This window comes from Stomoxys calcitrans, chromosome 5 (genome assembly GCF_963082655.1).
Source record: "Stomoxys calcitrans chromosome 5, idStoCalc2.1, whole genome shotgun sequence".
Classification (NCBI taxonomy): Eukaryota; Metazoa; Arthropoda; class Insecta; order Diptera; family Muscidae; genus Stomoxys; species Stomoxys calcitrans.
Window position 1 is genome coordinate 121,365,747 of NC_081556.1, and position 12,365 is coordinate 121,378,111.

General features: G+C 38.3%; 1 protein-coding gene across 2 annotated transcripts in view; it reads right to left on the reverse strand.

Annotated features, from left to right (window-relative positions):
- Positions 1-357: 357 nt before the first annotated feature.
- Positions 358-12,365, reverse strand: part of LOC106092953 (uncharacterized) — a 181,428-nt gene continuing 169,420 nt past the window's right edge. For both annotated transcript variants that reach the window (XM_059369334.1, XM_013259913.2), the window contains exons 2-3: positions 8,013-8,074; positions 358-713 (exon numbers count right to left, since the gene is read on the reverse strand). In XM_059369334.1, coding sequence (XP_059225317.1) covers positions 386-713; positions 8,013-8,074 — 390 coding nt within the window. In that variant the 3' untranslated portion in view covers positions 358-385. The remainder of the gene's footprint in view (positions 714-8,012; positions 8,075-12,365) is intronic.

Below are 12,365 nucleotides of genomic sequence, written 5' to 3' on the forward strand. Positions count from 1 at the left end.
AAGAAAGAATGCAATTACAGAGTCACAAGCTGTGAAAAAATTTGTCAACGCCGACTATATGAAAAATCCGCAATTACTTTTTGGGCAACCCATAGATTAACTTAAAATTACAAAAAAAAAATACAGCTGCATGGCATAGGGTATCAATATCTCGACCTTAGTCTCATTTTCTATTTGTATTGTAAAATATCAGTTTTATTTGTTATCTACTACTGCTAAACATTTACAAAACATTGACTCAGTACAAAGTTTATAACTAAAAATATTTACAGTTCATAACAATAAAAAAAAAGGTTATAACAAAAAATTGGGGAAAACTTAAGCTAAAATATTTGGATCAGTGTAAAACAAAAAAAAAAAAAAGACGGGAAACACTTAAATTCTATTACCATCCAGATGAGGACCAGCCTTTGTGATAATCGCTGCTGCTGACTAAATATTCGCTGCTGTGATCGCCACCATAACCACCATGTCCATGACCATGGCCATGACTCTCATGATGAACATGAATGGGGACATGGACGGGCACATGAACCACCTTTTCAACGGGCACATGGACTATTTTCTCAACAGGAACTTCTTTGACGACTTGTTTGATGACAAGCTTCTCAACGGGCACCTCTTTGACGACTTCTTTGATTACAGGCACCTTTTGCACATGATGATGATGTACCGTGTGAACTTTGTATGGCACATGAATCGTATGATGTTCACTGGGTGTCAAGTAGGTTAAGAAAAGAAAAATGAAATAAGACATTTAATTCATAAAAAAAAAATCATTAGCCCTTAATTCGAATGTGTGCCAAATGTAAGACAAAGTCTTTTTCCATCACTTGAGTGAAATAATGAAAGTGAAAATGTTGGTTAGTTTTTGTTTTTACTATTGGACTTGTAATGTCAATAATGAACTTGAGGCCAGACGACAAACCATTAAAAATAGAAAAATTCAAAAAAAAAAAAACTACACATCAAAGGTTCCCATCACTTAGTATGGGAAATATGCCCATTTCAATGCATAGCGCCATTGCTGGTAATGGCGATGTGGCGCAAATTTTAACTCACCGCCAGTTATGAATTTTAATTCGTGTCTTGAGGCCCAATAATTATTTTAGTATTCCGCATAATTATCGCAAGAGATTCATGTTGTTGTGGGCAACAATTATTGCATTATGTCCGGCAATGCGGCAGTGAATTAAAGACGCTTTGTTGTTTATTCGTTTTCATTTAAAGCGTTTTCTTGGTTGGCTTTTTTTTGGATTTTGGGTGTTTTGATGTTTGGATGTGTGACAACTTGGAAGTGTGGTGTATATTTCGTCAACCCGTGCCAACGAAATGTGGCAAAGTTTCAGTAAAACCAACAGCAACAATGACTACAACTACAAACTTATATTTGCAGACATTTTTTATCGGCAAATGGCAAACAATTACAATTGAAATGTGAAAAAATAGTAGTTAATTATTTAGCAATAAAATGCAACAACAGCAAAAACAAACACAACAATCGACGCGACAACACGACTAGCAATTATTTTTGTTAAATCTCTACTACTAGTAAAGCAAATAATTTTTTTTTCTTGGCCATGGTAAACTTTATTTGCCAGAGTATTCCAATAAAATTTGTTACGGAATTCCATGTTAAATGCATGAAAATGTCTACACATATATATGTGTGACGTTTTATATTAACCCATTGTGGGTGTCATATGGGAGACCTAATTGCAACCGGAAGTAGACCATGATATAAGCAGAAAATGTTTGGCATGTTTAATTGAAGACAATAAGCTGAAAATAAAAAAACAAGTATGTGTTCTAAGTCTTTTGATTTTTATCGTATTACCCCCCACCATAGGTTAGAGGGTATATTTATTCAGCCATTTCGTTTGCAACTAATCGAAATGTCCATTTCCGATCCTACAAAGTATATATATTATTGGTCGTCATAAAATTCTAAGCCCGTGTGTCTGTCCGTCGCACAGTGGCTCGGGCAGAGGAAAAGGTTGGCAAAAATCAACATTTTCATGAGCGCCTGCGAAATTTTGAAGGTACCTATGTTATGTAAAACTTTCCAACAATTTCAAAAATGGTACATATATTGGGTTGCCCAAAAAGTAATTGCGGATTTTTCATATAGTCGGCGTTGACAAATTTTTTCAACGGCTTGTGACTCTGTAATTGCATTCTTTCTTCTGTCAGTTATCAGCTGTTACTTTTAGCTTGCTTTAGAAAAAAAGTGCGCGAAATTTTGTTTACATTTGTTTGTTTGGCGTCAATTTTAATATGGAGCCCACAAAGGAGCATTTTCGTCATATTTTACTTTATTATTTCCGTAAAGGAAAAAACGCGGAACAGGTTGCTAAAAAGTTACGAGATGTGTATGGTGATAAAGCCTTAAAAGGAAGACAGTGTCAAAATTGGTTTCGCAAATTCCGTTCTGGAGATTTTTCACTTAAAGATGAGCCACGTTCAGGTCGGCCAAATGAAGTTGATGATGACCAAATCAAAGTATTAATCGTCGAATTGGATCGTCATGTAACTGAGCGTGAGATAGGAGAAAAGCTAAATATACCAAAATCAACCGTTCATTATCACATAAAAAGTCTTGGACTGGTGAAAAAGCTTGACATTTGGGTACCACATGTATTGAAAGAAATTCATTTAACAAACCGAAGAATCAACGCTTGTGATATGCACCTTAAACGCAATGAATTCGATCCGTTTTTAAAACGAATCATAACTGGAGATGAAAAATGGATTGTTTATAACAACGTTAGTCGAAAACGATCATGGTCCAAGCATGGTGAACCAGCTCAAACTACTTCAAAGGCTGATATCCACCAAAAGAAGGTTGTGCTGTCTGTTTGGTGGGATTGGAAGGGTGTGGTATATTTTGAGCTGCGTCTAAGGAACCAAACGATTAATGCGGATGTTTACTGTCAACAATTGGACAAATTTAATACAGCCATCAAGGAGAAGCGACCAGAATTGGTCAATCGTAAAGGTGTCATATTCCACCAGGACAACGCTAGACCGCACACATCTTTGGTCACTCGCCAAAAACTGAGTGAGCTTGGCTGGGAACTTTTGATGCATCCACCATATAGCCCTGACCTTGCACCATCAGACTACCATTTATTTCGATCTTTGCAGAACTCCTTAAATGGTAAAACTTTCGGCAATGATGAGGCTATAAAATCGCACTTGGTTCAGTTTTTTGCAGATAAAGGCCAGAAGTTCTATGAGCGTGGAATACTAAATTTGCCAGGAAGATGGCAAAAGGTTATCGAACAAAATGGCAATTATATATTTGATTAAAGTTCATTCTAAGTTTTATTAAAAATGCATTTACTTTCTTTTAAAAAATCCGCAATTACTTTTTGGGCAACCCATATTACTTGGCAAAATTGTCGTAACAGAACACTATGTGCAAAATTTCAACCAAATCCGACAAAAATTGCGGCCTTCAAGGGCTTAAGAAGTCAAATCGGGAGATCGCTTTATATGGGAGCTATATCAGGTTCTCGACCGATTTGGACCGTACTTGGCACAGTTGCTTGAAATCATGATAGAACAGAAAATTGAGATTTCAAGGGCTTTGAAAATTTAAATCGGGAGATCGCATTATATGGGAGCTATATCAGGTTATAGACGGATTTGAACCGTTAAAGAACATCGCATGCAAAATTTCAGCCAAATCGGACTGTAACGACTTAATAAGTCAAATCGAGAGATCGGTTTATATGAGAGCTATATCAGGTTATAGAACTCTTTAGATCGTACTTGGCACAGCCGTTGAAAGTAATAATAAAACACTACGTGCTCAATTTCAGACAAATCGGACAAAAATTGTGGCTCCCAGAGGTTCAAAAAGCCAAATCGGGAGATCGGTTTATATCGGAGCTATATCAGGTTATAGACCAATTTGGACCATATTTGACACAGTTGTTGATTGTCATAACAGAACACTACATGCAAAATTTCATCCAAAATCGGACACAAATTGCGGCTTCCAGGGGCTCAAGAATTCAAATCGGGAGATCGAATTATATGGGAGCTATATCAGGGTTTTGACCGATTTCGACCGTACTTAACACAGTTGTTTAAAGTCTTAACAGAACACAACATGCAAAGTTTCAGCCAAATCGGACAAAAATTGTGGCTCCCAGAGGCTCAAGTCAAATCGGGAGATCGGTTTATATGGGAGCGATATCTAAATCTAAATCGATATGACCAATTTGCAATTCACAACGACATGCAGCAATATTCGGTATATGTGCAAAATTTCAAGTGGCTAGCTTTAGGCGTTCGAGCACTATGGTTATATCAACTCATAGCGTCGAGAAGATCAAGAATATATACATTTAATGGGATCTTAGATGAATATTTCGAGTTGGTGGTTACAAAAAGTAACCTCGAAAAAGAAAATTTAAATCAGAAATTTCGTGCTGCTAATAAATCCCAAATTGTTTTCCATACCACTCCCCTTAGTTGGTTAATGTCTGGTATTGTGTCCGTGCCTACGTGTTGGTGTCTGTTAGCTGCGAAAGCGGGGCAATGACAAAGGAAATACTCCAATGTCTCATCATCTTCCTTGTGTGCCCTACTCATGCTATCACTTGCTGCAGTAAGCACGTAGTCTTATGTGTACTGTTACGAGAAGGAACGCTTTACTGACCTCCTTCTTGCTTCCTTTCAGTAATAGCCTCGTCTTCTCACGATCTGGATCCTCCCATAGGATTTTCGCCGTCCCACCGACCGTTTCGCTGTTCCACAAGCTCTGCCTGCAGGATCGTATTATGGTCAGGCAGTCTAAAAGAGATCTAAGTCGTTGGGTTCTCAATGTGGACTTTTAGGCCCACTCTGTTTTCTAGCTTTGATTCATCCGTGTAACATGATCTCCCAGACGGCAACACGTGAGTTCTCTTAATCTAAGACTGTGCCGCTGGCAGCAATGCCTCGCACTCGACCTCAAGTGCCATATCCGGTATCCGATCGGATACTTCTTCCATTCCTTCCAGGTTTTCTATTGTCGCCTCGATTTTACCGCAATGGTATTTCCTGCTCCTATCCTCAATCCATTGTCCCATTGTCTTAAGACTCATAGTCACAATGTCTGCCTCACACTTAATCTGTATGTCTATGGGCCGGATATCGAGTCTCCTAGTGGGCGTGGTCCTCGTCGTTCCGCCTATGCAAAGAACCTCGTTCCGCCTATCTGAACCTGTTTTATTATTCTAACGTTGCAGTTTTTCTCCATCGCAGTCCACCAAACTGATGAGCCATAACTAGACGTAGTTATTGCAAATTTTGCCCATGAACATTCCATTAAGGAACAGGGGCAAACTTCTCATATATCAATGAGTTTAAGCTCAATGATAAGGAACCTCCTTTTTATAGCCGAGTCCGAACGGAGTACCGCAGTGCGCCACCTCTTTGGAGAGATGTTTTATATGGCATAGTACCTCACAAATATGGCCAGAATTAGGAGGGGAAAACCACAGCTGAAAATTTTTTCTGATTGTCTTGCCAGGATGCGAACCCATACAGCGTCATAGGCGGACATGCTAACCTCTGCGCTACGGTGACCTCCAACTACACGATACGTTTCTTAATTTGTTGGAGATGCACTTTTCTGGCTGCGAGTTAACTGATCAGGAGGGTAGTGGCTTATTGCCCACTGGAATTCCATCACTGATACTTTGAGAAACGACATAGTGACTCTTTGGGCCTTACAACTCTCCAGGGCCCGATGGCATTTACCCTAAGATGTTGCAGGAGACTTTTGGATCTTTATCAGACTGGTATGTCTGTTTGTTGCTGGCATCTCTAAGAATATCCTATGTTCATTAGTCTTGGGGGAGGGCCAAGGTGGTTTTCATACCCAAGGCGGGGAGTGTGTAATATAGTGGAGCCAAGGATTTCCGGCCGATAAGTCTTTCCTCCTGTTTTATTAAGACACTGAAGAGGATTCTGGATTTGCACATTAGAAACAAGCTGGGTAAGCCATATTTTCCGGATGCCAGCATGCTTACATCAGGAGAAGATCTTCTCCGACTCGGCTTTACATAGCGTTATTCAGCATCTGGAGAGGTCTCTCGAAAACAAGGATTTTATCTTGGCTGCTTTCCTGGACATTGAGGGAAATCTTCGAAATGTACACTCGTTGTTGTAGTTGTAGTAGCAGTGTGTGGTATACTGAGGCGGCAGCCCTTGCCGATGAAGGAATTCATCTGGTCAATCCGGTACATACAACCGGCTGCCATGGGATTAAATGTACACTCGTCTGCCATAGAGGCGGCCTTAAGGAACGCGGAAATAGAAAAGGGGGTGCTGAATTGGGTAATGAACAGACTTCCGAATAGGACGATCCCCCTCGTGGCAGTCATACACATACGTCGGTGTGTATGACTGCCACGAGGGGGACTCCTCAAGGTGGTGTCATTTCCTCGCTCCTATGGTGGTAGAACGGATTCCTGCAGAACTTGGAACAAAAAGAGTCAAAGTGTCAAATTTTGTGTCTATAGTATCGGCAGGCCACCGCGGCGCAGAGGTTAGCATGTCCGCCTATGACGCCAAACGCCTGGGTTCAAATCCCAGCGTGAACATTAGCACATTTGTTAGCAGTGGTTTTCCCCCCTTACTAATGCTGGCTACATTTGTGAAGCATCCTACCATGTTAAAACTTCTCTACCAAGTGGTGTCGCTATGCGGCACGCCGTTCGGACTCGGCAATAAAAAGGAGGCCCCTTATAATTGAATTTAACATTTATCGGACTGCATTCATTGATATGAGAGAAGTATTCCCTGTTCCTTAATGGAATGTGCATGGGAAATTTAGTGGTAGTGGCGTATCAGGTTGTGAACCGATTTGGGCCATACCTGGCACAGTTGGTGGAAGTCATAGCAAAAAATTGGGTCTTTCACCATGAGAAATGTTTACATAGCATAGTACTTCACAAATCTCGTTAGCATTCGGAGGGGATAATCAACGTCAAACTGTTTGTTTAGATGTTTTCGGCATGATTCTAACCCAGGCGTTCAGTGTGATAGGCGCACATGCTAACTTTAGCACTAGAGTGATAAAGGCAGTTGGAAATCAGGTCTGGCAGTTGGAGATCACACTCAGAGAATTTTTGTTAATTGAGATACCACAAGTAGCTACAGATTAAAGCTTGTGGTGGGAATAGATCCAATGTCCCCCACACTGTTAGTCCGAGCTCGATATCAACTCAGCTACAAATGTGGTTTAGTCAATAGTTATGAGTGATAGGAATAAAAATATCTTTACTCGTTCAAGAGTTAAAATATGATTTCCCAGATTTTTCGATTAAAAATCACTGTGCGCTGCAGGGTATAAAAATGGTCTTTATCACCCCTTAAAGTGTTAATTAACCAGCAATGTCATTTTATAACCACATAAACGTCAATCGACATTATGATTTCATTCATAAACAATTTCCAAGTAAAGCGGTCGGTTAAAGTAATCCAATCCAGCTGACACCAGACCACCATCACAAAATAAAGGAAATGAGGATGAAAGAAAAACAATAAAACAAAACTGCTTTAAGGATACATTCACTTTGGCCTCACATGCGGTAATACTGTTATATAGTTATGTTGGTGCTGGCAGCACTCACTTTTTGTTCCAACTAATTCCCATTGAAGTCTAGTTTGTTATGATAGACAATTTCATATGCATAAGAAAACACGAATGTGTATCACTATAAAGAAAATTTTAGATTTTTTCTCATATGCCTTAACCGGTATGGCATTATATTTACTGGTATCAGAAAAAAAATTGTTGCCTATGATGTCTGATTATAATATGCCATAATCCAATTCGATGTATGAGAGTGAGAGTTTGTGAGCTTTAATTTTTTCCATAGTTGAATCACACACTCCGCTAGTTAGTGCTGTTGTAACAGACCACGATAATTATGTGAACGAACGTACGCCAATGAATTGCAAGGCAAGGTAAACACTGCAACAGCGTATGGAAATAATTTTGTACTTACTGTTTGCCAAAGAAGCCTCCTGGAGAGCCGCAAGCCAAGCCAAGCATGGCTGCCAAGAGCATCTAAATATGTAAGAAAGACAAAAAAAATAAGTAAAATGTTACACCAATAGCATAAATGGAAATTAATTAAATTTTAATATGTTTAGACGTAAAAGACCCCTTATGGCATGGAAATGAAAATTCAAAAAGAGAAATTGAAATCATTAATAGGAAATAATAGACATACAAATACAAATTATTTAATAGTAGGGGTAATGTAACGACGATGAAATGAATAAAAAAACGGCGTATGAAAATTAATATAGGTTTGGTTAAACATAATCAGACTTCGAATCAAACTTTTATAATAGCCAGTCTACTATTGGGTTGCCCAAAAAGTAATTGCGGATTTTTCATATAGTCGGCGTTGACAAATTTACAAAAGCTAATATTATTATGCTTAAGCTTTGGAAAATTGCTCTTATCTTTGTTATGAGTTCAACGTGTATGTCTCTTAAGTCTTTTGTTTCACTCCTACAGAATAAAGGAGTATGCTATGAATTTTGCTTTAAGAATATTTCTAATGCTATTCCCATTTATCCGTTCATATTTATACCCTACACCACTACTGTGGTACAGGGTATTATAACTTAGTGAATTTGTTTATAACATCCAGAAGGAAGAGAGATATACCCATTGAAAAGTATACCGATCGACTCGGAATCACTTTCTGATTCGATTTAGCTATGTCTGTCCGTCTGTTCATTTGTGTACAAACTACAGGTCGCAGTTTTCATCCGATCGTCTTCAAATTTGGTATAGACATGTTTTTCGGCGCAGAGACGAAGCTTTTTAAAATTGGAGAAAATCGGTTCAGATTTAGATATAGCTCCCATATATATGTTTGTCCGATCTGCAGTAATAATGCAATAAAATGATCATTTGTTATCCAATTCTCTCGAAATTTGGCAGGATTATTACTATCGACATTACTGGTGAATTTCATAGAAATCGGTTCAGATTTAGATATAGCTCTCAAATATTGTATATATATCGCCCGATTTTCATTCATAGAGTCACTGCAAGCGCATTTGTTGACCAATCTTCACAAAACTTTGTACAACGCTTTCTGCGAGGACTTCCACAATATCTATGTAGTTTGCTAAAAATCGGTTCAGAATTGGATATAGCTTCCATATATATGTTTGTCCGATTTGCAGTAATAATGCAATAAAATGGTCATTTGTTAACCGATTCTCTCGAAATTTGGCAGGAACGATTTTCTTGTGACTATCGACATTACTGGTGAATTTCACAGAAATCGGTTCAGATTTAGATATAGCTCTCAAATATATATATCGCCCGATTTTTATTCATAGAGTCACTGCAAGTGCATTTAAAGACCAATCTTCTACAACGCTTTTTGCGAGGACTTCCACAATATCTATGTAGTTTGCTAAAAATCGGTTCAGAATTGGATATAGCTCCCATATATATGTTCGTCCGATTTGCAGTAATAATGCAATAAAATGTTCATTTGTTAACTGATTCTTTCGAAATTTGGCAGGAAAGACTTTCTTATTATCGACTATCGACATTACTGGTGAATTTCATAGAAATCGGTTCAGGTTTAGATATAGCTCTCAAATATATATATCGCCCGATTTTCACTCATAGAGTCACTGCAAGCGCATTTATTGGCCAATCTTCCCAATATTTTGTAGAACGATTTCCCCGACGCCTTCCACAATATCTTCTAAGTTAAGTCGAAATCGGTTTAGAATTGGATATATTGGGTTGCCCAAAAAGTAATTGCGGATTTTTTAAAAGAAAGTAAATGCATTTTTTATAAAACTTAGAATGAACTTTAATCATATATACTTTTTTACACTTTTTTTCTAAAGCAAGCTAAAAGTAACAGCTGATAACTGAGAGAAGAAAGAATGCAATTACAGAGTCACAAGCTGTGACAGCCTAGCACAATTCACTGTGCTCTGGGTCAATCAATTTGGCTATTATAGACCGAAGTTCTTACGTCGGGAGATTGGTAGTATATGATAAATGACAGCTATATCCAAATACAGACAGATCTTCTCGATTTACATGTCGCACAGTGGGATAGAATCGGACAAAACCAGTAAATAATATGTCATTTGAAAGTGTAAGAAAAACACAAATAGAGATATTTTAATAATTTTTTCCTGAGTTTTGCAACAAAAGTGTCATTAAAAACTCAAAAATAAATACAGTTCGAAATTTTTTACAGAAACACCCAAAAACCCCATATCGGGCAAAGATAATTTCATAGTCGGCATTTTTTTTGTAAATTTGCTGTGGAGGCTACAAATATGGTTTGACGGCATTCGGGTACAAAAAGATTATATCTTCCTAAGCCAATGTGCCCGTCGATCGGACGCAACTTGGAGTTGAACTGGCGATTTTAATGGGTCGAAACATTTACCCCTAGCCAAAACATTATCCATATTCTGAATGTTGGGTACATCGTAATAGGTTTTTTCAGAACGCCTTTGTTATACCCACTAACATTGGATGGGGGTACACTAACCGTTTCTACAATAATATTGAAATATTGATCTGCGACCCTATATAGGGATAAGGATAATCGAGAGACTGGTTTATATGGGAGCTATATCAGGTTATAGAGCGATTTGGAACGTACTTGACACAGTTGTTGTCGTATCAGAACACCACGTGCAAAATTTTAGCCAAATCCGACAAAAATTGTGGCTTCTAGGGGATTTAGACGTAAAATCGAGAGATCGGTTTATATGGGAGCAATATCAGGTTAAACACCGATTTCAACCGTACTTCGTACAGTTATTGGACGTCGTAACAGAACACTATATACAAAATTTCAAATCGGACTTGTAAGGACTCAAGAAGTCGAATCGCTAGATCGGTTTATATGGGAGCTATAACAGGTTATAGACCGATAAGGACGGTACTTGGCACAGTTGTTGGAAGTCGTAACACAAAACTATTTGCAAAATTTTTGCTAAATCGCACAAAAATTGTGGCTTCCAAGGGCTAAAGATGACAAATCGGGAGATCGGTTTATATGGGAGCTATATCAGGTTTGGACCGATTTGGACCGTACTTGGCACAGTTGGTGGAAGTCATAATAGAACACTATCTGCAATTTTAGCTAACTTGGACAAAAAATGCGCTTTCCAGGGTCTCCAAAAGTCAAATCGATCAAGAATATATATACTTTAAGGGGCCTTAGATCAATATTTCGAGGTATTATAAACGGAATGATTAGATTAGTATACCCCCATCTTATAGTGGTGGGTGTAATGAAGGGGCACCTGTTCCCAAAAACTCCCGATTGGAATATATAGGTGCTCGAAAAAACTGGACATTTTAAAAATGTTACCACTACTGTGGTACCGAAACGTTGCAAATTGCAAATTTTGCCCATGAATATTTCACAAAGGAACAGAGGCAAACTTCTTACATATGAATGAGAGCAGTCCAATTCAAGTTTAAATTCAATAGTAAGAGACCTCTCTGCGTGCCGTAGTGCAAAATCTCTTTGGAGAGAAGTTTTTACATGGCATAGTACCTCACAAATGTGGCCAGCATTAGGAGAGGAAAACAACCGCTGAACATTTTTTGTTCTGATGGTCTCGTTAGGATTCGAACCCCGAACGCTACCACTGGAAAATGTGGCATAAAATGGGTCTTACTGTGTAAATGACAGCTACCGTCGCACAGAGGTTAGAATGTCTGTCTAACACGCCGTACGTTTGGGTTCAAATCCTGACGAGAACATCAGAATAAATTGTCTGCGTTTATTTTTCCTCCAAATGCTTAAGGACATTTGTAAGGAACTATGCCATTTTAAACCAGTAAAGAAGGGCAAAAGTCGGGCGGTGCCAACTGCATAATACCCTACAACTACCCTATAAGTACAATGTGGGAGCTTTTTCCAATTCTGAACCAATTTTGATGGACGTGTTATTAAGCAATTCGTATCACATTTCGAGCAAATATTTACAAACTGTAATAATTACGGTTGACAAATTACAACATTAATTAAAATTACCCAAAATTTGACGAACATATATATAGGAGATATATCTTAATTTTGAACCACTTTCGAACAAACTTCTCAGATAATGTGGTCGGTGCCGAGGAAAGCGTTGTGCAATATTTTGGCAATGTTGGTCAATATATGGGCTTGCAGTGATACTAGAAGTGAAAATCGGGCGATATACATATATGACTATATCTAAATCTGGGCCGAATTCTATGAAATTTACCACTAATGTCTAGAGTCATTAGAAAGTCCTTCCTGCCAAACTCTGAGAGAATCGGTTAAAAAAATTAGCACTTTAGTGCAATATTT